We start from the raw sequence: 27,169 nt of genomic DNA on the forward strand, positions 1-27,169 counted from the left end.
CCAGCAGGGGCTGGGTAGACCATTGCACAGGGTGAAAAGAACAACTCTGAAAGAATGCAAATATTCTCTTTACTTCTAATAGGATTACTGGTGCAGGAGTGTAGGAGGAGCCCTACTCATGGGACTAGCTGCTGTACAAACCCAGGACAAAAAGATGGTCCCTGCCCCGAGCAGCTTCCAATCTAAGTAATAATTTGTTCTGGGTTTGTACCGCACCTAGCACAATCCTAATCCATAACTGGGGCTCCTATCTGCTACATAATACACATATCTAATCTAATCTATCTATCCCCATCCACCCCCTGTATCATCTATCTAATCTCTTTAAACTAGGAGCCTGAGAAATACCTCAAAACCTGTCTTTAGGGGGCAGATCATTCTCAGGGATGTGGTGTGAGCGAGTTTGATTTTTAACAAGGCTGGGTGAAATAAAAAAGCAGCTTTTAAACAAACGACTAAGGAAAGTCACAAACAATGTCCGTATGCCATTTATGAGTGTTTTCAGATGTAGTACAAGGGAATTGCCTTTGGGCGGGTGGGGGGATCTCACCGTTTTCCCAGGGAATCTATGGAATAAACCCTTCAAACTATGTGGTAAAATGTACCTGGTTTTGTTTATGGCTGTGTGGAAATTCCCCATAGCATGCCTGAGTCTGAAAATTGCGGTGGGTTTAATATTTAGGTTGGAGGCAGGGAGGCAAAAAGATAAAGAACATGTTGTGGGCTTTTGATTGAACAGAAGAAAAAAGAAAGAAAAACAGAAAACAGCCAAGGAGCAGAATTCCCCTTTCTCTGCACATGCAGGAACCCCGGGAAGGCCTCATGCTTTGAAATGGCACCTTTAACCTTGCTTCCTTTAGCTGTTTGCATCCGCTGTTACCTTCAGAATAGCTCTTCTAGCCCGGGTCTTTCCCTGAATACTTAGGGGCTCATTCTGCACCGAGGGGCTGCAGTCTCCAAAGGGTTAATGGACGGTGCACTGGAGTATGAGTTCTTACTCCTGGCGGGTATCCATGGCAAAAACCCCATTGATTTCAACGGGGGCAGGGCTAGGCCTTCACTGCACAACTTCCTGGTTCATTTTTTGCTTGAGAAAATAAACAACCAGTTTTCTCAGCCACCGTGCAGGGGTCTGGCCCCTGAATCTGCACGGTCACGGAGCCCATGGACACTCCCCGAACTTTCCCTTGACCTGCCTGACCCAACTGGCCTCCTCGGATCCAGCCAGGATCCTTGCTCCGTGGTGGGCTGGCTGGGTGGCTCGGAATGGTGCCCTTGTGTTAAATTCACCCTGGTGCAGGCCCCATGCAGGACCTTCGGGGTCTCGTAAGCCCTGAGATGTGGCTTTGGGGATGGAGGGAAAGAGCAGGGAAAGAGGGGTACCTGAGCCCAGCAGATGCTCTCTGTGGCAAGCCCAAGTAGCCCAGCCCAGGGAGCTGCAAAGCTGGGCCACAGATTAGCATTTAGGTGGAGCAGCCACACATCCCCGTCACCCTGCTCGTGGGGTGGGGGTGGGGAGGCAGGATGCAGGAGGGGGGCTGAGGCTGCTGCTCTAGCCCTTAAGCAATGGGATGGGGTGAACTGAGACATTTCAGGCCCAGACCCTGTCAGCTGCTCCGTGCATGCTGCAGGGGCTTCGGCAGCATGGACCTGCTGGCAGGATCAGGGTCTAAGACGTCCCCCTCTCCCCAGGCCCCCGTCACTCAGACCATTAGACCCCTGTCCCCATAGGGAGCATCTAATTTACTTCCAGGCATTTCTCTTTGCTTTTACTCTTGGCAACGATAACAGGCCCTGCAGCTTTCGCTTTTGCTCTAAGCCAGTTTCACATTCAGCTTCTCCCAGTCCCAGCGGTTCCCCCCCACCTCAAGAAACTCCCCCCTCCATCTCCTTAGGATCAAGCTGCAACATGTGGGCTGCAAACATTGCGGGAAGGGGGGTGGGCAGAGAGGATTTAATCCCAAACAGCCTCCCCTGGGATTGCACCATTTAAATAATAAAAAAAAACCCTCGAACATTTCTAGCCACCCAAGTTCTTTTCAAGGCCCCGGACAGAGGGGCTCCTGGCTTTGTGGGACTTCACCTCTCTGGGGCCGAAGCTGCAGGGGGTTTAACATTTAGGTTGCGGAAGCAAAAAAAAACAACAAAAAACAAACAAGGAGGGGGGGGAATCAGACTTTTGGGGGCTCGATCCCCGTCCCAGGCGGTAGGAGAGGGCGTGGAGGAGGCATGGATTGGGGTTAGTGCGGGGAGCAAAGATGGGGGGACTCCTGGGATGAGGCGAGGGGGCTCCCCTATTCCAGGGCGCCCCCAAGCGCTGTAAACTGCAACCCCCCCGCCCCGCTGCCGTTTGCTCCAGCGAGCCGCTTTCCCAGCACCGCACGCTCCCCCCCCTTGCAGCCTGACCCCTCCCCGGCTGGGGGCTGGGGGTCCCCCCCCGGCTGGCGGGGCTGGCCCTGCCGGGCGGCCCGTGCGATTGGCTGCCCGCTCCCCGCCCGCCCGTGTTATTTTTCGAATATAAGGACAGGCCCGGGGCTGGGGCGCGCTGTAGCCCGGAGAGAGCCGGAGAGAGCGAAGCGGGGAGCCCGGCTCAGCGCCCCGAGTCCTGCCCGGCGCTCGCTGCCCCCCGGGGGGCGCTTCCCCGCCGCCTCGCTGGATGCTCGCCCCGCAGCGCCCGGCCCCGCATGCCCCGAGCCGCAGCGCAGAGCCGCCCCCGGGGTCCCCGTAACAGCCCGAGCCCGGCCCCGCAGCGACCGCCCCGCGCCGCTCCGCATGGACGGCCAGGGCGTCCCGGGCGGCTGCAGCCCTGCCCGGGGCAGGAGCGCGGCGGCGAGACCGTCCCGGCTCCCCGGGCTCTCCGGCGGCTTCCCCCGGGGGGCCAGCGGCCTCTTGTCGCCGGGGGTCCTGTCTCCAGTCACCAACCTGACCCTCAATCTGAACAACCTGGCCGGGCTGGGAAGGTGAGCGCCGCGGCGGCGTGCAAGGGTGGCTGGCGGGGTGGGTGCGTTGTGTGTCTATATTGCATGCCCTGTGTGCGTGGATGGTGTGGATGCATTGTATGAAGTGGAGGGGAAGGAGAGGATTGCATGCACTCTGTGAGTATGATGTGGGTGCATTGTATGCGGTGTGGGGGTGGATTGCATGTATATTCCGTGTATTGTATGTGAATCCCATGCAGACTATGTTGGTGTGAGGAGGAAGGTGACCCGGCTGCTGAATCTGTGGCGGGGGAGGGGGGTATAATGTATTGGGGTGGGGGGTGAGGGGCTGGGGTTGCCTCCCGTACTTCATATAACCCATGCAGAGGGTGCATGATCAAAACCCCAAACTGCAAAATATTCCCCTCACCCCAAGAGCAGCCCCTGGCCCTGATCCCCAGCTGGGCAGGCCCCAGGGCTTAGCTGGTGCATGTGTTCCCCTTCCCCGCTCCCAAAGAGAGGGTTCCAGAGCTGGGCTGTCAGCCCTACCTGCCCTGGGGGAAGGGCAAATCGCCATGCGGCTCATCCGGGAAGAGCGTGGCTGGAAGTTAACTAGGCAAGCCTGATCCTGACCCCGCTCCAGAGCCAGCGAAGCTGCCCCTGGTGTGTCTGAGGGCAGAGCCGGGGATGGCAGTGCCCGCTCTGGCAGTGAACGTACAGCCCTAGACCAGGGTGCACGCACAATCGAGCCCCATTAGTGGTGTCCCGATTCATAAGGAGGGACCATCGTGATCACCTAGCCTGACCCGCTGCGTTCCCCAGGTCGGAGATAATTCCCAGAGCAAATCAGGTAGAAAACCAGCCAGTCTTATTTTCTCTTGCTCAGTGTCCCAATTCTCCAGCTGCGGAGACCTGTTTTAAGAGCCGGGCCTAAACAACCAACCATGGCAGCCCTGCTGTGAGGCACCCTAGGCCCTGCTTTTCCTGAACTCAGTGGCAATGTGCAATCTCCCTTGCACCCGTGTTGAGGCAATACCTTCTGAGAGCTGGGCCTCGGGGAACAGATTTTTTCCAAGCTGGCTTTGAGGCCAGGGCGGGGGAAGTTGCATGCAGTGTAGTGCATGTGATTTCCATGCCTTTGTTCAAGGCCCAAATGCAGGGGGAACAGAGCTGCTTATGCCCCTTGCTGTAGAATAACTGCTGGAGTGGGATCTGGGTGGGAGCAGCCCGCTACCAAAGCTCAGAATGACTCTGCGCAGGAAGCCGCTGGCTCTCTGCGAGCCGTGCCTGTCCTAGCTTCATTTTGCCTGCTTGCTTCCGAGCTTTCTTCTACCATCAGCTGCAGTCTCGACCACATAGTGCGGTGCTAAGGGGCCCAATCCTGCTCTCCCCGGAGGCACGGGTGCAAAGTTCCCCTTGGTTTCGCTGGCAGACCGAACGATGAGTGAACTGAGTTCTCTGCGCTGGTTTCCACGTGTGCAGTTGGTAGGGACGTACAGCCACATACCTGGGAGCAACCTTTGGCCCTTCTCCTCCATTGAGCAGGAGGGCGGGTGTCCAGGATCCTGCTCCACACAGCAGAATAATTTTTTTCACCTCCGGGGGGGTTGGGGAGGAGAGTTTGGGAAAGGAAGGGGTGAAATCCTGGCCCTGTTGAAACCGCTGGCAGTATTGCTTATGGGTTTCTGGATAACTGCGCCGTGGACCAGATCCTGATTCCAGTGATGCTACAGGCAATCCCCACTTGGCTTTGTTGGGTCAGGATTTGACCCTAACTCTCGTGGCATCCCCCCCATAGATCTGACCCCCAGGACTGAGCCTGTGATGGTTGAATGTGGGTGGTGAGATGATTCTGTTCTGTATGGCTGGGAGTTTGGGGGATTTGTTGTTTCTCATAGGGGCAGGTTGATCAGCGGTATGTGCCCCGGGATGCTGTCTTCCCTTGGAGGCTGGCAGGGCTGTACTTTTCAGGGAAGAGAAAGGGGGTTTTTTTCTTGCAGCCTGAGCCGCTGTGTCTAAGCACATGGCCTAGTACAGAGAGCCTCCTCCAGAGCGGCAGGGTGAGCGGAGACACTGGGCCAGCTGCCTCCTGCAGGTTTCGCAGGAGGAAGCCTGCGTTTGTGCCAGCCCCTCGGACAGAGAAGCCAGTGGTGGTGAGGGACTGGGAGACTTTTTCACAAGCCCCTGAGGTTCCTACTCCTCCTCATTTCAGCCCTCTGCACTCAAAGAACTCCTGTTCTTCCAGAACTATGCAGTGGGTCTAATGCACTCCTGGTGCTAGCCTGGCCCCAGCAGTGGTCTTAGACTGAACAACCATATTCACTCAGCTGTTTCTGAAAATCCACCTTCCTTAATGGCTATTGTGAGGCTTCGTTAACACGTGTAAAGGGCTTTATACATAGGTGTACAGTGCCCTGCTCAAGCAGTTCTAACAAGGCAGGTCCCAGTAAGGCATTTCCAAGTGGAAGGTGCTGTGGAAATGTTGGACCAGACCCTTCAGGGGGTATAAACCAGTGTCCAGCTCCATGGACGTCTTTGATATCCAGTTTACGCAGCTGAGGGTCTGTCCTGTTTTAATCCTCTGGAGATGGACGCTCTGCCGCAGAGTCCATCTCTGACTTTGAGCAAATCACTTCCTCTCTGCCCCCTGGCTTCGCATATCTAAGTGGAGATAAGGGGCCTGCTGCAGGATTATAAAACACTTGGAGGTCCCTGGAGGAAGGGCGCTAAACACCATTATCTCTGGCTCATAGCTAACGATCCTTTCAAGCTCCCCCCCTCCTCCACCGCCTCTCTGGGGATCTCCGGGCTCTGCAGGTGTGAGTGACCGAGCCCGGGATGGCTGGCGACAGCTTTATGCCCATTTTACCAATGAGGTGGGGCTGGTGTCCAAGATTTTCAGTTGCCTTGGGGTCGGCAGGCGGGGCCTCTTTTTGTTTTTTTGTTGTGTTGCCCACCTGAGGACTCAGCACCTCCTGAAAACCAAGCACTGGGTGTCTCAAGTTGGGCACCCAAAATCAGTGGACACCTATGAAACCGTAGGCCTGAGAGACTCGCCCAAGATCCAGGGACTCTGTGGCCGGGGTAGCATAAGAGAAACCCAGGAGTCCTGAACCTCGGCGCCTTGCCAAACCGCTGTGTCCCCCCCTGCCTCAGCCTAGGTGGGTCATCGTGCCTTTTGCTTTGGCTTCTTAGTAATTGTGTTCTCTGCCCCCCCCCTCCAGTCCATATGACACCCCAAAGAGGAAGAAGCTGGGGATCGGCTTCAAGAGCGAATGGTCTTCGGTGTCGCAGGACTCCGTCTCGTCTGAGTCGTCGCAGGACTCCGGGTGGTCCGAGTCTTTGGATTCAGGTCAGCACTGCTGTGGTGTGGGGCCACTCCCTTGGCTTTTGTCCCTGGACGCTGGGGCAGGGCCAGGTCTCCAAGTGCAGTTGACTTTTGGAGAGTGTAAGGGGGGGGTCTCCCATGTCTTTGTACCACTTCCCTACCATGCAGTTTGCTGTCCTGGGCCTCTCAGGCCAAGCATGCCGAGGCCTGGAATAGCGTGGAGGGGGTACCGTGCTGCAGACCGGGTGTGAGGAGCGAGCGGCGTGGGCCCAGGGGGGAGGCCCAGGACTGGCCCCGCAGGAGGCTGTGGGTCGGGGACACTGGGAAGCGTGCTTACACACTGCCTGCCTCCGGTCCGTGCTGTCCGCAGCTCATTTCCACGTGAACTAAATTCCCTCCCCTTTAAACAGATCCCGGCTGTGTCTGGGCTCTACCTTTGCTGTCCCCGTCGTGGGGAGAACGTCTGCTAAAGAGACACTCTTCCATTTGGCCCTCTCTCCTCCCTGTGGGGAGAGCCTTCACTTCCCTTCGGGAGCTTCCCCTAATGCTTCCTAAGGCCCAGAGCGTTGCTAGGGTCCCAGGTCCCCAGCCAGCGAGGGATGCTCTGAGTGCAGGGGAAAGGATGCCTAGGAATCCAGCCCTTGCCTGATTGAATTACGATGTATGGACTAGGGACGGACAGTTAATTCCCCCCCCTTCCCCCCCGCTGGGTTTTGTTTACACTATTATCACTAAAAATGATCTGGGTTGAGTGACCTGCCCCCTGTTTGAAATCTCCTCTAAAGTCCCACCTACATTTAAGCCATCTGTCTGGAATGGGAGCACTGTGTGTGTGTGGGGGAGAAGTGAGGCTGACTTGCCTTTAAGTTATTGGCCATCTCCAGATAAGGGAAACCTTTTATGTGGTGGAGGGGTGTGTGTGATTAAATCAATCCCTCTGGGAAAAGGCAGCAGCTTCTGGCACCTCCTGCACTGTGGGCTCTGGGGGGGAGCTGCAGTCCAGCACCGTTGGCCCAGGGCGGAGTTTGGGGCGGGCAGGGCTTGGAATCTGGGAAGCCTTCGTTCTGTGCCCTGGGGAGAGCGAGAAGCAACTGTATGGAACAAGTTTCTTATTCCCTATGTGGAGGGCAGTGACTGCTGCAGAGCACAGGGCATCAGGACTCCTGAGTTCAACTCCTGTTTCCGGGAGGCAGTGGGTCTTGTGGCTGCCCATGGGGACTGGGAGATAAGACTCCTGAATTCTGTTCTCAGCTTGCCACTGACTTGCTGTGGGCAAGTCGCTTCCCCTGTCTATAAAATGGAGATGAACCGGGGGAGGCTTAATTTAACCTTGGAAAGAACGGCAAGGGCTAGTGTGCTTGGTTCCCCTAATCACAATGAACTTTAAATCCATCTCTGCTTGGCTTGTGGGCAGCTTGGTGGAGAAGTCGGCAGACCTGGCAGTATCTGCCTTTCACCCTGCCGCCATTCACCTCTCCCCAAGAGATGAAATGTATGTGAAGGAAGCTGAGGTTTTGCACCCTTGCTGCTGCTAGGCCCCCACCTCCGTTTTCCTAGGGACTTATCCATGGGTGTTTCATTTGCACAGGAGTTGGGCTGGATTCCCCTGGACAGCTGGACCCAGAACCCTTTGAAGACGTGTAAGTTAATGTCTCCTTTTCCTTGTCACTTGGCCTGTTGGATTCCACTTAACCCTGGAAAACAGGGAGCTACAGTATAGCTGGAGTTTTAAGGGTTAATGTGGGAGTTTGGGTACATCTACCTTGTGCGGTGATCCTAGGAAGCCTTGCTAAGCAGGGACAGGCCAGGTTAATTCTTGGATGAGAGACACCCAAGCAAACTTAGATGGTGTCGGTGACTCGAGACTGGTGCTTTTCTCTGGAAGGCAGCACTGAATCAGCGCATCGCTTGGGGGTGCTGCGCTGCTGGAGATGCCTGTTGTCAAATCAGAGGTGAATTTGCTCATGGCCTTTCAAGTCAGGGCACTTTTTGCAAACCCTGTTTTGAAGTAATTCCGTTCTGCCTCCCAGTATCTCCCCCCCCTCCCGCATCAATTCCTGTCCCAAACAGTTGTGTGAAGTGTTGCTGTGCACTGTTAAACAGCTTCTGTGCTCCAGCCCAGAGGTGGCTGCATTTCAGTAGTGGGGGAATTGACTCCTGTAATCCAGTATAAAGTGAAATTGTAATTGGATCTACTTTTCCAAGGATTGTCCACAAGTGAGCTTAATCCATTTTTTGGAGAGCGGGGGAAGAAGCCAGGGAGGAGGAAGGGGTGGATTGTTTATCTGAGTCCAGTGCAGTAGCAGTGACTAGCTCCTGAAATTTCATGCCCTGTGATGTGTAACTAAGCCGACCTAAGCCCTGGTGTAGACACTGCTAGGTCAGCAGAATAAGTCTACAGCCTCTCGGAGAGGTGGATTAACACCAGCGATGGAAGAACCCTCCTGGTGCTGAAGAAAGTGTCTATGTGACCACAGTTGTCGTGTTCCTAGCGTAGACATACCCACAGACAGAACTGGTGTTGGCTTCACTTCTGATGCTGCATCCCCAGGCCTTGCTGCCAACTCACCCTGGCCACCAGCGATCAACACAAGGAATCTGTGCACAGACGAGGCCGTTAAGGGACAGCTGGCATCTCTCCAGAGCCATCTGGCACCTGCGGTTCAAAATGCTGCATCGGCGCAGCTGGGCTGCTGCAGCATTTTAGTGAAGACACTCTATGCCGACGGGAGAGCGTAGTTAATCCCCCTCCCCGAGAGGCAGTAGCTGTTCTGGTGAGAAACTCTCCGATCCACATAGCGCTGTCTACACGGCGGGGTTAGGTTGGTGTAACTACATTGCTCAGGGGGGTGGATTTTCATATCCCTGAGTGATGTAGATAGACTGCTATTGGTCTGCAGTGTAGAGCAGGCCCCAGGGGCTCCCGGGCACTGTTGAATCTGGAGCTCAGGCTTTCAATAGATGTATATGGGCAGAGGGTTCTTTCTAGTCCCTTTGAGATTTGAGCCTGGAAATCAGTGTTAGTTATTCCATTCTGGACATAGGCTTTTGTTTTCAAGTTGAGCTTAAAGATCTCTGTGCCGGATGGCCATCTGTTACTTCACTGGAGTTGCATCAGCTGAATACTGGGATGAAGGTATTGAGCAATTAGGCCCTCTGGGCTGTGGCTATTGGGGTCTGAAATCTTTCTTGGAGTTCAGAAACCAGCTAGCTGTAGATAGACCACGGGCCAGGTTCATTCCTTGTGCAACTCCCCCAACGGACTGAATCGGCCTCTGCTTCAAACAGAACTCGGCAGAATCGATTGCAAACAGGAAATCGAAGGCAGTGCTCACGAAGGTGCTTTATGTCACCGTTGCTGGGCCGGATTCTGGTTACGTGGGTGTAAATGTGGAGTAACTGCTCTCCCAGGTGCAAATCCATTGACCTCCAGAGTCCTGGACAGCATCTCCAAAATTCCTTCCCAGCTGGGTTCAGGTGTGAAGGCAGTAAAAGCGGGAGGGGATCTTAAACCCATCACCCCAGCCAGATCAAGGAGCTGTGGTGGTCTCTGTGGTCTGCTCTTTCTTGCACTGCAGTTTGCTGCTGCGTGGGGCTGCCTGAGTTCCTGTTAACAATTGTCTTGGGCGTGGGGTGCCACCGAAGATTCTTGGTAGTTTTGCATTTGCTCTCAAAAGTCCTTCCCCTTGAATGGCTCAGGATTCCTGTTGTGGGTGGGGGCCGTTCTGAACGGGGCCACTGGAGATCTGGCAGCGAGCGCTAGATGCTGCGTGCAGGGAGAGTCCTAGACTTTAAGGTCAGAAGGGACCATTATGATCGTCTAGTCTGACCTCCTGCACAACGCAGGCCACAGAGCCTCAGCCACCCACTCCTGTAAACTCTCAGGTGTTAGAGCTGGGGGGGGGAGGGTGTTTAATCCTGCTTGAAACAAGTGCCAAATGCTTCAGTCTGAAACTGGTTTGCACTGGGGTCAACAGCTGCACACGCTGCAGGCCATGGGTGAGTCAGGCTGAGCCGGGCGATTGGGGACCCTCCTGGGCTCTTGGAAGCTCTATTGTCGATTTTGATTGACATCTGACATTTTAAAAAAAGGCGGTTGCATCTGGGCGAGCGGCTGCTCTCCTCCCGCGATCCCTCACTCGCCCTCCTCGCACCTGCTCTGACGGTTTGGGAGGAGTTTCCCTCCCCCCACTCCCCCCGACAGATGTGCTGGAGAATGTGTAACTTTGGGGTGGAGGTGAACAGATGGTTCCTGGCTCCTCTGCCCACATGCCTGCACTCCCTAAGTGGGCTAACACGAGCTCCCTTCCAGCGGGAGCCCCCTGGGTCACCAGGTGATGGGGGTGGGGGGGGAAGGTTGCTAGGCAGGCTGGAGGATTGAATTCCACAAGGGAGAGAGTCCAAAGGTTGCAGCCCCCCCACTCCTCCTGTCCGGAGTGAATTGGGGCTGGGCACATTCTTCCATCTGCCTGGCATTGGGGGGCCCCCCTCACCCACGTGCTGAGGGGCAGCCCCCTCCCATTGTGCTGCCACACTTCACCCCTCCCGACCAGCTGCTGAGCCCTGGCAACCTCCCCTCCCACCACGGGGCCCATTTACATACAGGTGGAAAGCAGCCGCTTCGGGCCAGTTGCTATAGAAATGCCCCCGCTATCTGGAGCCTGGCTCTGCAGCCCGGCTCACAAAAGGCGCTTTTATTGGCTTCCTTTCTGGGAGAGCTTTGTCCCCGGCTGGCTTTAGGGAGCCCCCCGCCCGCGCCCCGCCCAGCCAAGCTTTGATTTAACTTCATGGGAATCAGAACTAGGTCAGCAGCAGCAACTGCGGCTTCTTGGATTGTTGTTTTTCAAGACCACCCTGTTGTTCAGAGGGCGTTTAATTAATCCGCGCTCCTTCACTCAAGTGGCACGACATGGCTCGTGCACGCAGGGAGCCAGCGTTCCTTTAAGACCCTGCCTGCACAAGGGTTTAAACCTGGCTGACCTCAGCTGTATTCAAACACGGCTTAGCCCCACATGCGACCAGGGCCCTAGTCTGTATGTTGGGGCTTTGAGATCTTGTAGGCTGACAGGCACAATGCAGGACGTGGCCTCAAATTTTGCGGGCTTTTGTTTTTAGGATGCACAACTTGGGACAGCCTGGGTCTGATTTCCTCCCCCATCCCCCCACATAAATATGCAAACAGTCTTTGGGGTGCCTGATTTCCCCCCGAACTCCGTCTGAAGTCACTGGGTGCACAGCATCCCGCAGGCCCAGATTCAGAGACACCTGCAATCAGTAGCCACTCTCAACAACCTTGGCTGTTATGACCTTGAGCAGCGTGGGACTGGAACCCAGGCGTCCGGCCTGTGCCATACTCTAAACACATCACCATCCTTCTGTTATGCAGCTTCCTTGGCTTGCTTGTGGGGCAGGAGGCGTTTGAGGGGATGAAGGGAAGCAGGGTGGTGGAGATCTGACCCATGGACCTGATCGCTTCTCAGTTACTTTGTTGCTTTTTGGAGCTGTCCGGAGTGACCGGAGACCCACTGTCTCCTCTCCTTTTACCAGCTGGGAAGCCGTGTTGGGCCAGATGGCTTAGTCTCTGGGTGCGTGGAGTATAGCGCTGCTCCCTAGGCTCCTGCTTGTGAAGTGAGCTGTTGAGTGTGTGGAAGGGTGGCCGAATTGGGCCCGGGAGTTAAAACGCCTCCTTAACCTCTCCCTGGGCAGTCAGTGCCACTGTAAGTTGGCTGAGATGCAGGCCCTTTGCTCATGTGAATGTGAACTAACATGCGGCTCTCCTCCCTCTCCTCCTGCAGCTTTGAGAAAGCAATTCTGGAATCAGGAAGAGTTGTCAAAGGGTAAGTGCACTGACCTTTCTTTCCCTCTTTGTAAAGGCTGAATTTTATCCTTCACAGTCTCTCCTCCCTGTGCTGCACCCCTACATGCATGCTGAACCCAGGGAAGGGAAGGGAAGGGCCAAGCTCCTCTGTGCAGATCAGGCCGTTTGGATTTTATTTCCCACTTGTGGTAGGATTGATCGGGTCCTGAACAAACCTCTGGCAGCGTCCAGCCGCCGACATAGAGCCCACATCCATTGCTGTCCTTTGCAGTGGCTGTTTGCCCTCTCAAGAGCTTTTCTCCCATCTTGCCATGTTCAGAGCATCAGTCGCTACAGGGAGAGGCCTTAATGCCGTGTCCAGACAGCTGAGCGGGTCGGGGAGCGGAGCTGCGCTCACAAAGGCGGTGCCTGTCAGCACGGAGCCCGGTTCTCATTCATGCTAAGGCCACTTTCTGCTGCTCCCCTCACGGAAATACTGAGTGTGACTGCAACCCCATTCTGTTCTGAGAGGCCTTTACGCTGCCGGAAGGGTGTAAAGCAGCCTTAATTCGTGCTTAGGAGAATCAAACCCACCTGTGTAGATTACCCCTAGCACTGCCCCTCCTGTATAACAACCTGCACAGAGATTTGCTTCCCCTGCCCTCACTTGTGGGAGGGTCACTTGTGAGAGCTAGTTAGCTGTGGGGTTGCCTGTACCGGTCAGTTCTTGCAGGGTCTCTTGGTGGCTTTTGGGGCCTGAGTGGGAAGGGGAGGGTGGGTTCAGGATGGCACAGCCTCTGGCAGGGGTCGCTGACCAACACTTTTTCCTGCTTTGTCTTTTTAGCAACAGATTCCCCGTCCGGAGGATCCACTCCCTGCCGGTGAGTTCCCGTCTCCCCTCTGCGGATCTGATCACACGGCCGGAAGTGCCGGCTTCGGGGAAACCCAAGGGTGACAGCTACTGACCTGCTGTGGCCAGGGTGGCTGGGGCTGGCTGGATGCTGTGTTGGCCAGGGAGGAGCCCACGGCTGCTGGCCCATGACAGAGGGGAGGGATTCAGCGTTTTGGGGGTGCAGCTCATCCATTAGGGGGTGAGTGCATTGCTACTTCCCCGACCCCCCCCCGTTTTCCTGTGTCTGGGCTAGAAGTGTCTGTAATGGGCTCTGAAGGGAGCAGCATCCAGCACATATAATGGGTCAGTCCCCTGTCACGTGCCTGAGTGGGGGTAGAAAGAGCCCCCAGGTGCTGCACTGAAGTGGGGAAATAGGTGACCCACGGATGGCAAACCTGTGTCAGAACCGTGGACCCTGGAGAGACCACAAGAATGGCCAGACTGAGGCAGACCAATGGTCCATCAAGCCCAGTATTCTGGCTTTTGACAGTGGCCAGTGCCAGGTGCCCTAGAGGGAATGAACAGAACAGGGCAATTATCAAGTGATCCACCCCCTGTCAGCCAGTCTCCGCTTGTAGGGAAGGGCCCTGAATGGTGGCAGGAGCCTGTGTGGCAGCAGGTTTGATGATCTCTCCCCCCTCTCATCCAGGAGAGGCTCCTGGGCACCAGTCCTGCCCTGAAACACATTTCCAACGGCAAGGAGTTCGGCAGCCCGGAGACACATGAATGGCCCTCGCGCCGGAAAGAGAACAAGGAGAATGTGAGTCGGGAGGCAGAGAAGGGATGGACTGGGGATGTGACGGGGGAGCAGATTTCAAGAGCTGTCCCAGCCCCACCACTGAAGAAAGGAGCAGGGTAGACTTGTCCCTTACAGCCCATTTCTTGGGGCCGTGCCCCACCTAGTTCCTGCTGGATTATGAAGGGGTCTCGCCTTCTGGAGATGTTCCTAGATACTGAGCCTGAATTCTCTGCTCAGTTTCATCCTAAGCCTCTTGGCTCCAGCCCCTTCAGCCCTCCAGCGGCTGCCCCTTTCTGATCAGCCTGACCCTCCCATCTCGCGAGCCCAGAAAAGGGCTGGTCTCAGGCAGGTGGGACTTAGCCCTGGGCTTGTGTTGCCTCTGTCCTTGGCAAACCATCGTGCCTTGGCCCGGGGAGAGCCGGTGTGAGTGGCACAAGCCCTTCAGTGTTGGTGACGGAGTCATGTCCACTTAAGCCAGGGCTGCGTCCTGCTCAGATGGCGTGTTGCTGGCAAGCAGTCCAAGCGGGGGTGGCCCAGAAGGGCTGGGCAAAATGCCTGTGAAGTGCATCCCCGGTCGGGTAACGTTTAGGCCTTTGGCCTTCGCAGGCGGGGTTTGTATTTAAGATACCGCTGAGGCCCACGAATCACAGCCGGCTTCACCCCTTCGATGGGAGCAGCGAGAAGGACCCTTTTGCACAGAGACCAAACTCCGCCCCGGACCTCCTGGTGAGCGCGGGTCTGGGGCGGGATAGGGTGTGGGGGGGTGTGCATGGCCATAGTGGGGAGATCTGGAGCATAGCATGGTACCAGCTGCACGTAACACCTGCTGTTAATGTGGTGATGCCAGGACCCGGGAGCCTGTGCCCGTGAAGCTGATGCAGGGTCCCTCTTAATGTTAATCCCTATCGTCTGCATAGCACCTGGGCTGCCGTATGGACCGGGGTGGAGATGTGTAAATACAGAAGCTACCTGTGGCTGAAATGCACCTGCTTCTGGGGCAGGGTATAGTCGGTGTCTAATAGTGACTGACTGTCTGGGACAGGAGGTGAAGGAGGTACCAGGCCAGGGTCTGTCCCTTGCTCTGGTTACTGTGCACTGGTCTGGCAGCACCCGGCAGGCAGCAAGCTAGCTCAGTGCTTTGGGATCCCTAATTGCTACAGGTGGCCGTGACTTTGGGTCCACGTCTCGTGCCATGGCTTTGCACTTCCTGGTGGCTTGTCCCCCAGTTGCACGCCTCCTTTGTCAGAGGAGGCCTCCCTCAGAGCCCCGCATCACGGCAGGTCCCGCAGCCAGACGTCTCCTGCTCGGTCTGCGGCCCCCAGGCACACTCTAACCCCTCCCCCTTCGCTGTGTGCTCCCCAGTGTGGCACGCCCGAGAAGGAGAACATGGGGATGGAAGCCGAGAGCCCGGTGAGCCTGCGCCGCTCCTCCCTGACCTCCTTCGTGACCGAGGAGGAGGAGGATGGGTTTATGATGATCCTGGATGAGGAGGAGCTGAAGGTACAGCACGCGCGTGGTCATCCCTCGCGGCCCCCTAACATCCTGCACCCCAGCTGCTCCTGCAGGCTGCTGGATCGTAGCTTGGGGAGCGCTGGCTTCGGGAGCTAAGCCTCGAGCCTGTGCTCCCATCCTGCTCCGAAATGGAGCACAACCCCATCCCCCTGGCTCATGCGTTGCCACCCAGCCCCTCGCTCCTTCCTGGCCTCCCTCGAGCAGGGGATGTGCTGCCCTCTTCCCCAGGCTGTCTGACGATCCACCACACTCAGTCTGGATGACCTGCCAGTCCCTCCCCTGTACCTGGGTGGTCTCTGACTCCACAATCACAAATGAATGTTCATGGGGCAAATATAGCTAGCAATCTGCAGAGCGCAGGTCTTAGGGAAACCCTCCGGCCCCTGCTGAGAGCCAGAGAGAACCACGGGGTCTGTCTGGCTCCTGCAGCCCCTCAGTAGCTTGTGATTTGCCAACTCCTGTCTCAGTCTCCCTGCCAAGAGGGGAGGATGGGATGGGGCTGGTGGGAATCCATTGCCTCATTCTTGGTGTGCATTGCCCTGATCCCGCTGCCTCTTCCTCAGAGCGATGCAGACGTGCCACCGGGGATGGAGAACCTGCTGACTGCCCCACTGGTGAAAAAGGAAGGCGCTGATCTGGTATGTGGAAGCCTGGTGCAGGGTTGGGGCCTCTCCTTCCAGGGAGCTTGCAGGGGGTGAAAGGTGCCGGGCGAGCCAGCCCAGAGACCGTGCTCCCCTTGTTCTGAAGGGGTGCCCGTGTGCTCTCTGCCAACGACTGGCCTTCGTGCTGGGGTCAGTCTGAGGCAGGCCTGCTGGGAGACCTTTCTAGAAAGGCAATTGATGTGCAAGGAGCAAAGGGTCAAGTGGTGGGGGGCGGGGTTCTGCACCTCATTCTCCTCCCTGAGCCCCACTGACGCCAAATCGGAGTTGCTCCTCCTCCCGGGTGTGGCTGGGAGCAGAATTGGGCCCATGGCCTCTTAGTGTCTCCTAAACCAAGCGTGAAGCCAAATTCGGCGTGTCTGGGTCAAACTGCCCCCCCCGGGATGTGAAATGGGGCAGACAAGACCTGCCCCTCCCAGGCCGCAGCAAACGGCTGCCCTGCCCTCCATGCCCATGGGGGAGCGAGAAGCCAGAATGAGGCTCTAACCACGTCTCGCTTTTGTCTCTGCAGAGATTGGTGAGACGCAGCAAATGTCGCCAGCTCTTCCGGTCCCCCTCCATGCCCAGCAGCGTGATCCGGCCCATCCTGAAGCGTCTGGACAGGCCGCAGGACAAAGACACTCCGGTCAAAACCAAGAGGCGGAAGAGCGTGGCTGGCACCCCGATCGAGGAGAAGGCGGAGGAGCCGGTAGGTGATACAGAGACGGACTTGGGGCCAGGGACATCTCCCTCTCCATTCCCTGGCTCCAGAACCTCCCAGCCCAGGGAGGGCTGGCTACTAGACATACTGGGGTATGCTTCGAGATCTCCCTTCTCCTCTGCCCCGCCAAAGCCTTCAGCAGGAAATCACTAGCTAGGGCTGTACTGTAGGCATCTGGAATGGCCCAGCCGGCCATCGGAAATCAGTGGATGGTAGGGGAAGCCTCTTGGCTAGCTCCGCCATGTCATACGTCCTTCTCTCCCAGCGCTGGAACATGGGCCCCAGCACTTTGGCAGTCGAGGGGCGCTGTCCCTTTAAATGGGAGGTGTTTTCCCCATGCCCTGCTCCTCCCAAATCCGTTTTTCTTCATTCTTCCCTCCTCCTGCTGTCCTGGGAGGAGCAAGCGATTCTCTGCTGTAACCCAGCTGGAATCTCCCACCTCCGCATAGCTCGCAGGCGCACCAGCCTGTCGCCCACAGACCGCAACGCGAGCTGAGCCCCCACAAGGGGCAAGGAGCCACTAGGAAAATGGGGCGGGTGAGACCTAAGAGTTACGGCCGAGAGGAGTCTCTGTCAAGCGCTGTTGCAGCCCTTGTGAGCCTGATACTTGGCTGCCGTGTGTCCTCCCTGGCACTCCCGCGAAGCGGCTGTGAGATGCTCCTGCATCAGAACCCTGCTGTCCCTGTCTCTCACTCCTGGTGCAGAGTCTAAGGAACTACACCACATTCAAGGCACTGGAGGAGAGGGATCTAGACCCATAGACTTGGATAGGGCTGATAACATGAGTTAAAGGCTGCAGGCTTCTTGCCTCTTTAGATTCTGGCACCCCCATGTGGTAAAACCAAGTGAATTAACCATATAGCTGCAAAATCTGGCCAGGATTGGTGATCCATGTGTCTGCTGGGAGCATAAATGTTGGTGATCATAGTCTTTAGGGCCAGATTGAACAATTACCAGGGTTGTGGTCGATTTTTTTCCATCACTGACAATTTTTGAATCAAGATGGGATGTTTGCCTAAAAGCTCGGCTCTAGGGATTATGGTGGGGCAGGTCTCTGGCCTGGGCTAGGCAGGAGGTCTGACGAGATGATCATGATGGTCGCTTCTGCTTTGCAGTCTGCAGAAGCATTCTCGTCCTCTTGTCTGGCCTCCTGGCTAGCCCAAGCTGGAGACCTCCACCCCGGGTTCCTCCGCCCAGAGCTGCTAGCTGCATTCTCATAGAGAAGGCTCTCTGGTGTGGATTTGACATCCAGCCTCGGTTTCCTCCTAGAAAGCACGGCTGTTGCGCTCCAGGTCCTTTTGCCATGATGAGATTGAGAACATCTTGGATAATGACCACCGAGAACTCATCGGGGACTTCTCAAAGGTATTGGGGCTGGGGTGGGGGAGAAGGAAAACCCCTTCATACTAAATCGACCAAAATGAATCTCCCCCACCCCCAAAAGCTATTGAAACCTTCCCCGGGCTGTGTTGGAAACCCAGTAGCCGCCTGCCCTTGTGTGGGCCGTGAAACGGACTAGACGCTGACGTGAAACAGACCAGTCGAATGTCCTTGTCCAAAGGGAAGGGAATGCCTGTTTGTTTGTGAATCGTGCCTGGCATGTTACAGACAACACAAGGGTGGTGGATTCTTCTGTCTTGCCCCCTTCCTTCTACCTATGCCAACTTTATAAAAGCGATGAGATCAAAATGGTAGCTGCTCATGCCAGCTCCTCCCCAGCTGTACAATTACAACAGGAGAGAGGGCAGAACTGGTCCCACTTTGGGATTTCCAACCCCACAGATGAACGATTGGTTTGAAAGAACTGTCTGCCTTGGGGTGGTAAAGGAATGATTTCTTTTGGTCTTGAGTCTTATTAAAACTCTTCTAAAAATGTAACCTTTGCTCCCCAAGTGAATTCATAGTGCCCCTTTATAAAGTTCTGATCTGAGGTATTGGTAATGCAGGGAAATGCCCTAAAAACCATCACCCCAGCTCCGGATACATTCCACAAGGAAAGAGCTTAACTGCAGTCGCTAACTGCTCCTTTGTTGTAGGCCTATCTTCTACAGACTGTGGAGGGGAAACATCAGGACTTGAAATACATCTCCCCAGAAATGGTAAGGAGGCAACTGATCGTGACTAGGGCTGCAGGTTTATCACGGTGCAGTAAAAAGTTAGACACTGTGATTTCTTGTTTCGTCTGACTTCTGTCTGACTTCCTGCAGGAAGGCTTGGAGTGGGTCCCCTGCCCTGTGTGGAGGGGAGCCCCTGGGGTGGTGGGGCAGATGGTTCCACTGTGTCCTGCAGGGATGGGCTCCGCTCTTCACTCTGGGCATTACAACCTGGCGCACGGGGCTGCAGCATCACTCACTCAATCTCACATGCGTCACTGTCTTGGCCTTAATGGAGGAGTAGCAGGGTCAAGCTTGAGTGGTGCTGTGATCCCGTGTTGTAGCTTGGAATGGCCAGAGCAGGGAGCCAAGCCTGGGGTGAGTGGGGGAGGTTTACTTTCCAGCCTCTCCCTCCCCCAGCCTCTCGTCCTCCAACAGGCTGGGATTAGGGTAAAGGTGCCGGGGCAGAGGGTGCTGCTGTGGCTGGCTGGTGCCCCCTCATTTGCAATATACCTGTGACTTGTACTAAATCTGGTCCGTGACTTCGCCGTGACCCCCGCAGCCCTCACTGTGACCATCAGCTGCTTAGGCCTGATTCTGCAGCCCAGAGTCTGAACTCCAGCTGTTTAGCCTGCGCGGGGGCAGCAGGGCCAGGCCCCTGGGAAGCGGGGGCTTGTTTAGACCAGTGGAACAGCACAGTCCTGCGTCAAGCAACCGTGTGCTTTTCTTCTCTCCGCTGCAGATGGTGGCCGTACTGAACGGCCAGTTCAACAGCCTCCTTGAGAACTGTGTGATCGTGGACTGCCGGTATCCCTACGAATATGAAGGAGGTCACATCAAGGTCAGAACCGCTGCCTTGTTTGTCTCTGTTTAACCTTGACAGGCAGCATGGCCCAGTGGTGTGAGCACAGGAGCCAGTGCTGGGGAGTTCTGCTCTCCTCCGTGACCCTGGGGTCAGTCCTTAAAGCAAAAACAGTAAAAATGTTTGGGTGCCTAGAGTCTGGCACCCAAACAAGTGGGATGATTCTCTTTAAGATGCTGAGCTCATAGGAACAGCCATACTGGGTCAGACCAAAGGTCCATCAAGCCCAGTATCCTGTCCTCTGACAGTGGCCAATGGCAGGTGCCCCAAAGGGAATGAACAGACAGGTTATCAAGTGATCCATGCCCTGTCACCCAATCCCAGCTTCTGGCAAGCAGAGGCTAGGGACATCATTCCTGCCCATTCTGGCTAATAGCCATTGATGGACCTATCTTCCATGAATCTATCTAACTCCCTTTTGAACCCCATTATAGTATTGGCTTTCACAACACCCTCTGGCAAGGAGTTCCAGAGGTCGACAGTGCATTGCATGAAAAAATACTTTCTTGTGTGTGTTTTAAACCTGCTACCTGTTTCATTTGGTGGCCCCTTGTTTTTGTATTATGAGAAGGAGTAAATAACATTTCCTTATTTACTTTCTATATACTGCTCATGAGTTTATAGACCTCTATCATATCCCCCCTTAGTTGCCTCTTTTCCAAGCTGAAAAGTCCCAGTCTTATTAATCTCTCTCCTCATATGGAATCTGTTCCATATCCCTAATCATTTTTGTTGTCCTTTTCTGAACCTTTTCCAATTCCAATATATCTTTTTTTTTTGAGATGGGGCGACCATATCAGCACGCAGTATTCAAGGTGTGGGCGTACCATGGATTTATACAGAGGCAATTGTGATCTTTTCTGTCTTATTATCTATCCCTTTCTTGATGATTCCCAACGTTCTGTTCGCTTGTTGGACAGCTGCTGCACACTGAGTGGATGATTTCGGAGAACTATCCACAATGACTCCAAGATCTTTCTTGAGTGGTAACAGCTAATTTAGACTCCATCATTGTATATGTAGAGTTAGGATTGTTTTCCAATGTGCATTACTTTGCATTTATCAATATTCAATTTCATCTGCCATTTTGTTGCCCAGTCACCCAGTTGTGTGAGATCCTTTTGTAGCTCTTCACAGTCTGCCTGGGACTTGAAGTTGTGAAGGCTAGGGCTATAACCAGGTTTAAAAGAGAACTGGATAAATTCATGGAGGTTAAGTCCGTTAATGGCTATTAGCCAGGATGGGTAAGGAATAGTGTCCCGAGCCTCTGTTTGTCAGAGGGTGGAGAGGGATGGCAGGAGAGAGATCACTAGATCATTACCTGTTAGATTCATTCCCTCTGGGGCACCTGGCATTGGCCACTGTTGGTAGACAGGATACTGGGCTGGATGGACCCTTGGTCTGACCCAGTATAGCCATTCTTATGTTCTTATGTAACTATCTTGAGTAGTTTTGTATCATTTGCAAATTTTGCCACCTCACTGTTTACCCTCTTTTCCAGATCATTTATGAATATGTTAAATAGGACTGGGCCCAGTACAGATCCCTGGGGGACACCACTATTTACCTCCCTCCATTCTGAAAACTGACCATTTATTCCTACCCTTTGTTTCCTATCTTTTAACCAGTTACCAATCTGTGAGAGGACCTTGCCTCTTATCCCATGACTGCTTATTTTGCTTAAGAGCCTTTGGTGAGGGATCTTGTCAAAGGCTTTCTGAAAATCTCTAAATATACTATATCCACTGGATCTCCTTTGTCCGCATGCTTGTTGACCCCCTCAAAGAATTCTAGTAGATTGGTGGGGCATGATTTCCCTTTACAAAAACCATGCTGACTATCTCCTAACAAATTATGTTCATCTTTGTGTCTGACAATTTTGTTCTTTACTATAGTTTCAACCAGTTTGCCCAGTACTGAAGTGAGGCTTACTGGCTTGTAGTTGCCAGGGTCACCTCTGGAGCCCTTTTTTAAAAATTGGTGTCACATTAGCTACCCTCCAGTCATTTGGTACAGACACTGATTTCAATGATGGGTTACAGATGACAGTTAGCAGTCCTGCAATTTCACATTTGAGGTCCTTCAGAACTCTTGGGTGAACCATCAGGTCCTGGAGACTCTGTTTAGTTTATCAATTTGTTCCAAAACCTCCTCTACTGACACCTCAATTTGGAACAGTTCCTCAGATCTGTCACCCAAAAAATGGCTCAGGTTTGGGAATCTCCCTCACATCCTCAACAATGAAGACCGATGCAAAGAATTAATTTGCTCCTGCAAATTCCCTTCACTTGAATGGGGGTACAGGTGCTTAGTGGGTTTGTGGGCACTGGACAGAGATCCCAGGAGCATACAACGCTGCTGTTGGCAATGGGTCGGGGAGGGGAAATGCTGGTTGTGTAGCATAGTTCACCCATTGCACATGCTGAGTGATGAGCAGTGGCGCAGGGAATCAGGCCCTTAAGCCCTCTCGTTTCTGAAGACCTCAGTGGTCCTGTAGGGTGTTACACCTCCTGCTGCTTCTCTGGGTCAGTGAGAAAGGGGAGGGTCTTTCCTGCTGCCTCTGACTTGGAAATGCCGTTTCCTCCAGGGGGCTGTGAACCTGCCGCTGGAGCAGGACGTAGAGGACTTCCTGCTGAAGAACCCCATCGTCCCGTTCGACGTGCAGAAGAGGGTGATAGTGATATTCCACTGTGAATTTTCTTCGGAGAGGGGTCCCAGAATGTAAGTGGGCCACAAGCTGTGTGGGAGCTACACGTCCTCCCAACACCCTTGTCTACCGGCCACAGAGGAGGGGTCTCTGTTTAGACACTAGTGTACTTAAAAGAGCTTGAAACGATGTAGCTGCAGGAGGTGGTTAAGGACCCAGTTTGACTGTACCAGTCAGGAATTGTTTGAACGATCCCTGGCATAGTGATGCCATCCCACCAAATTATAGATCCCAAGATGTTGGGACGGGTACAAAGCGGTTAATCCGTCCCTGAGCCATTGGGTCCCCAAGAAACTTGTGTGTTGACAGATCAACCTACAAGACTAAATGATAGACAGTTGCCTCCTGGATCTAAGCTTCTGGAGGACTTTGTTGTCCATTGACTCGCTCTGTCTGGCTTATGGTCCTGTAAGCACTCCAGCACTGCGATCTTTCTGTCTGAGTGCAACAGCCTGTCTTGTTGGGAGAGAACCGAAAGAATCCGTGCTCTTGACCACTCATGGCCTGGGTGAATCCCAACTCTAGGGTTCTCCCTGCAGCTTCCACATCAGGCTAAATCCTCCCTTCCAGACACTGGGCCTGACCCTTCTCTAACCAGCAGAAACCCGGAGCGATGCCACCGAGGTCTGTAGCTGATTGAGGGATCGTGCAGTGCTGCTGTCTCATTCAGGCTATGAAATGCAGCCACCTCTAGGGTGGAATGTATTTGGGCCAAAGGTGCTATGGAAAATGGTGGGCCAGATCCTTAGCCCAACGTACATTGGCCCAGCTCTGACTTCAGAGCAACTAGCTAAGGATCTGGCCCAATCATTCCATGGCACAATGGCATTCAGCGCAGTCCCTTGTGTGCGCAAAATTAAACAGGGTCAGATGATCTTTAACCTCATGCTTCTGTGCCTTGAAGGTGCCGGTTTGTCAGGGAAAAAGATCGGGCACGCAATGAGTACCCCAACCTACACTATCCAGAACTGTACATCTTGAAAGGAGGATACAAAGAATTCTTCCCGCAGTACCAAGTAAGTCATGGCGGAGTCTTCCTGTCAGTGAAGTGTGTGTCTGTCCATCCCAGAAGCCCTGCCTTTGGCTGGGGGCACCCACTGGTGCAATGGGAAGCATAGCCGAGTGTGTGACTAAGGCTTGTGTTACCCGCTCCGAGGTTGGCAGATGCCAGGTGGCAATGGCATGCACCAAAATACCTTCCCTGCCCCAGCGCATTCACCCTCTGGAATGGGGACAGCGGGTATCCTGGAAGCAAGAGGTTCCAGGTTCTGTTTAAAACCTCCAGATTTTGAGCCTTTGCAGAACCTGCAGCTGAGTGCCACGTAACGGCAGAATCAGGGGACCCAGAGAGCGGGATGGGTCTTAGACTTAGAGAAGGGAAGTGACTCATTGTACACAGACTGGGGGAGCTTGAGACACAAGAGAGCTGCATTTTCCCCTCCCTGGGGACTGGGGCATGATGGGGTGTGAGGTCATGGTTGAAGGAGAGGCCTTGTGAGCGGGGCTGGTGGTGACTGAGTCCATGGCAAGTTTAAAAACCAAATAGGGGGATTTCCAGGTGGCTGCAGGAAGCCAGCAAAGGGGCCAGTGTCTCTGGGTAGGGTTTGTTGATTAGCCTGTGAAGGGGACCAAGGACAGGGCCAAGAGCAGTCTGGCTGCAGTGCCTTGGGCCCTCCTGGCATTGTCACGGGTTTTAGACACTGCTGTATGTCTGGCCGCTCTTAGCAGGTAAACCAACAGCTGTTCCAAGGGGCTCTTGACTGGAGCAGAGTTGTGGGTGGGAAGGGGCTCAGGCCCTGCTTGGGGTCACCCTGGGGGCGGTTGGCCATTCTGTTAACACGAGCCCTGTGCGTCTGTCCCCAGGCGCACTGTGAACCTCGGGACTACCGTCCCATGCACCACGAGGACTTCAAGGAGGACCTGCGGAAGTTCCGCCAGAAGAGCCGCACGTGGGCAGGAGAAAAGAGCAAGCGGGAGCTGTACAGCCGCCTCAAGAACTTCTGAAGGGGGACAGGGTGGGGGGGGGCCACAGGGCGACTGCCACATGCATTGAAGAGAGACTTGACACACCTTGCCGCAAGGCTCGGGCTGGTTCCCAAGGTGAGAACCGTTCTGCTGAGCCAGTTTCTTTGGACACGGTTGGAGATCCATCTACTCCTTGGCCAGGAAGCCATGGGACAGAGTAACACACACACATACCTCCCGTAACCGCACATACCTCCCATAACGACAGAACTGTGTGGCGCTCAAGGGCTTCCGAGTCCCCTGGGCTAGTTGCCCTCTCCATGCTGTGAAACTCCTACCGGGGGGTAGGATTTGTAGCTCTGACATTGACCCAGATCCTCCATGAACGTGTGGTTGCACTGGACATAGAAGCTAGGCTGGATATTTCAGGTACCGTGCGAGGATCGGTTGACGCTGTCCAAGTCTGCGTGTTTCAAGTGCCGACTGTTCTCTGACCTGGTTGGTGGGATCATCTTTCAGTATCTGCAGCGGCACCTGCCCTGCCTTGAGGAGGTGAAAACCAGTGCGCTGTCGAGCATCCACCAATGGCCGCAAGAGGTGTGAGTGTTGCATCAGCCCCCTGCAAGCTGTTCTGAGTGTGGATGGGTGTGTCCACAAGCTTCAGGCTCTGGAAAGGTTAAACAAACCAAATGCAATCGGAAGCTGACTCGGGGGAAGGTCGTGCTTGACCGAGATCTTCATTTTGGCCCAGCTCAGTGTCTTAGGGCCTCCTGGAGCCGCATGGCCCTTGGGTGCAGTATGGATTGCTGTCTTAGCCAGGGACGTTGTTTGTCCTTTTAATCTTGGCCAAGAGTGGGAATGCTCCAAGGGCGGGGTGGGGGTGTTAAAAAAGGGCCTCAGGGTCTGGGGGAAAGCTCCAGGATTTGCCAAATTCAGTGCTGAAAAAAGCTCTGCTAGACCGGCACCCCAGTGCCTTTTTTAATCTGCTCTTGAGGTCAGAGACCGTTCCCTTAACACCTTCCAGGTCACACCTAGAGTGCCTGTTTGTGGCACAAGGTGGAAATACCAACTTCTGCCTGAGGCAATGCTGCTGGGCAGGACTTGTGACATGACTGAAAGCCAATCCCGTGAGGCGCCTAGATCAGAGGGTAGCGAAGCATCCAACCTCTGGACTGCGGCGGTCCTGCTAGGCTGCAAAATTGCTTGCTTCAGGGGACCTTGGTTAGCCTAAACTGGCCACTTTATCTCCCTCCTAGGGGAGGTGGGGAAGGCTCTGCAGCCTGAGGATTGGCTTTGCTTTCTCCCTCTACATCACAATGCTCAGTTCAGGGAGGCAGCAGAGTCTGGTGGTTAGAGCTGAGCCTGGGGAAGTCAGGGCTTGGTTTCTTGAGTTAGGCTCTGGGCCGGAGTCTCCTCTTAATTACAGGTGTGTAAACCCAGTTTAGCTCCGTTGACTTCAGTGGGGTCAATCCAGATTTGCATCAGGGTAAAACCGATTAGGGCTTTAACCTCTCGCTGCCTCAGTTTCCCCATCTACGTGTTTTAGGATTTGACACTGCTGCCCATGACTGTAGTATCTGACTGCCTTCCACAAATACTGACCTGTCTTTGCACAAGTGGGCGGGGGGTAAAAACGCCATCCGGGGAGCTGCTTGTTGTGCAAATGTATCTTTTGTAGGCTAGCTTGTGTTCTTCTCTGTGACCGGTGGAATTCTGGGGCCTGATTCACCATTGCGATGCTCAATGAGTGTAATTGCACTGAAACAGTAGGAACCTGACTTCAGGGCTATCCCACGGGTGTATCTAATGGGTAATAACTAGTGTGAATTGACCCGATGAAACCAAACAGGCTGTGAAACCGAGAATCCTGCAGCCTATCCGAATAGCCATGTACTAAAACCACCTGGGAGAAACTCTTCCATCACGTGTTCTGTGATCATCCTGGGCAGCTAGGGCTGTGTTGGCCCCTCTGGCGCTTCCTAAGTGAAGGCGACCGCAAGGATTGAATCTAACTTAATAGCAAGAAACTAGAAGCACTGGGATGCCCACACCGGGGCTCAGTTAGCAGCGATGTGGGAAAAGCACTTAAACCTAATTTGCAGCTAAAGAGCAAGACTGGCTGTAGCTTTGTGCCTGTGTAAGGGCCTGATGCTCTGCTTGCTCTGGCGTAAATCAGGAGTAACTGCATTGGAGTCAGAGTGAGGACGGTGTCCTGTGAAAGGGGAGGCGAGATCAGGCGGTGCCTCTGGCACCAATCCGAGTTCTGAATCATTGGGAACATTAACTCTTCGATTGCATCTGACGCAAGGTGTGTGTTGGGTTTTTTTAATTATTTAACAGATTTTGTATTTTAATAATACTATTTCTGGATACGTTCAGCGATTTTTATGTGGTGTGGGGGGAGGGTTTCCAGGGTTATCTTTCATGTATATTTATGACCCAAAACTTTCCAATGTCTGTTTTTACAAATGATCAAATCAGTCACTCGTGGATGCAACAAGAATAAAACCCCCTATGTAGCTGGAGGCTTAAACGATGTACCACTTGCAGCCCACACAGTGGGCTGGATTCTGAGCTTGCATCTTCCAGCGTAAGTATGGAGCAATGCCATTGACTTAAGTGGTGGTAACTCGAGCTTTAAACCAGTCTGGCCCGCACAATGGAAATGCTACCCGATCCGAACTTACACTGGTGTAAATGACACCATGAGGTGCAAGGCAGCAGAGAATCAGGCTAAACTACCCTCCAGTGTAAATTTCCTGCCTTTTAACATAGGGGTGCTCTGCCTCTACCGCGGCCTGTGTTGTACAGGAAACTCATTGGACTGAAGCTGATTGCCAGGGTTGGGTATTGTGAGCTGCGTGATTGCTTTGTTTTCTTTGTACATTTGTGTTAAAAGTTTTACACCCCCGTCATGACTTATTTCCCAAGGCATCTCCTTGTTTCCTCTGCAGTGATGTGTAACCAAGAGAAAAATAAACTTCTGGGTCAAAAGTA

The 27,169-nt window shown here is 54.2% G+C and overlaps 1 protein-coding gene across 1 annotated transcript; it reads left to right on the top strand.

The window, feature by feature from the left end:
- Positions 1–2,512: 2,512 nt before the first annotated feature.
- On the top strand, positions 2,513–27,169 carry CDC25B (cell division cycle 25B). Its single transcript, XM_073343072.1, has 16 exons — positions 2,513–2,960; positions 6,143–6,270; positions 7,835–7,886; positions 12,042–12,083; positions 12,888–12,924; positions 13,585–13,695; positions 14,281–14,400; positions 15,037–15,174; positions 15,750–15,824; positions 16,357–16,533; positions 17,815–17,910; positions 18,582–18,644; positions 19,381–19,479; positions 22,088–22,221; positions 23,112–23,223; positions 24,071–27,169. The coding sequence occupies exons 1-16, from the start codon at positions 2,773–2,775 to the stop codon at positions 24,209–24,211; spliced, it is 1,713 nt and encodes a 570-aa protein (XP_073199173.1). The 5' UTR covers positions 2,513–2,772; the 3' UTR covers positions 24,212–27,169.

The sequence above is a fragment of the Lepidochelys kempii genome, chromosome 4, assembly GCF_965140265.1.
Source record: "Lepidochelys kempii isolate rLepKem1 chromosome 4, rLepKem1.hap2, whole genome shotgun sequence".
NCBI classification, from domain to species: Eukaryota; Metazoa; Chordata; order Testudines; family Cheloniidae; genus Lepidochelys; species Lepidochelys kempii.

What these genes read in the sequence shown, in the direction of transcription:
- CDC25B (XM_073343072.1), top strand. Translation starts at nt 2,773, where the DNA reads ATGGACGGCCAGGGCGTCCCGGGCGGCTGCAGCCCTGCCCGGGGCAGG. An exon ending in GGAAAGAGAACAAGGAGAAT is followed by an intron (nt 13,696 to 14,280) that starts GTGAGTCGGGAG and finishes TGGCCTTCGCAG; the next exon opens with GCGGGGTTTGTATTTAAGAT. An exon ending in TGGATGAGGAGGAGCTGAAG is followed by an intron (nt 15,175 to 15,749) that starts GTACAGCACGCG and finishes CCTCTTCCTCAG; the next exon opens with AGCGATGCAGACGTGCCACC.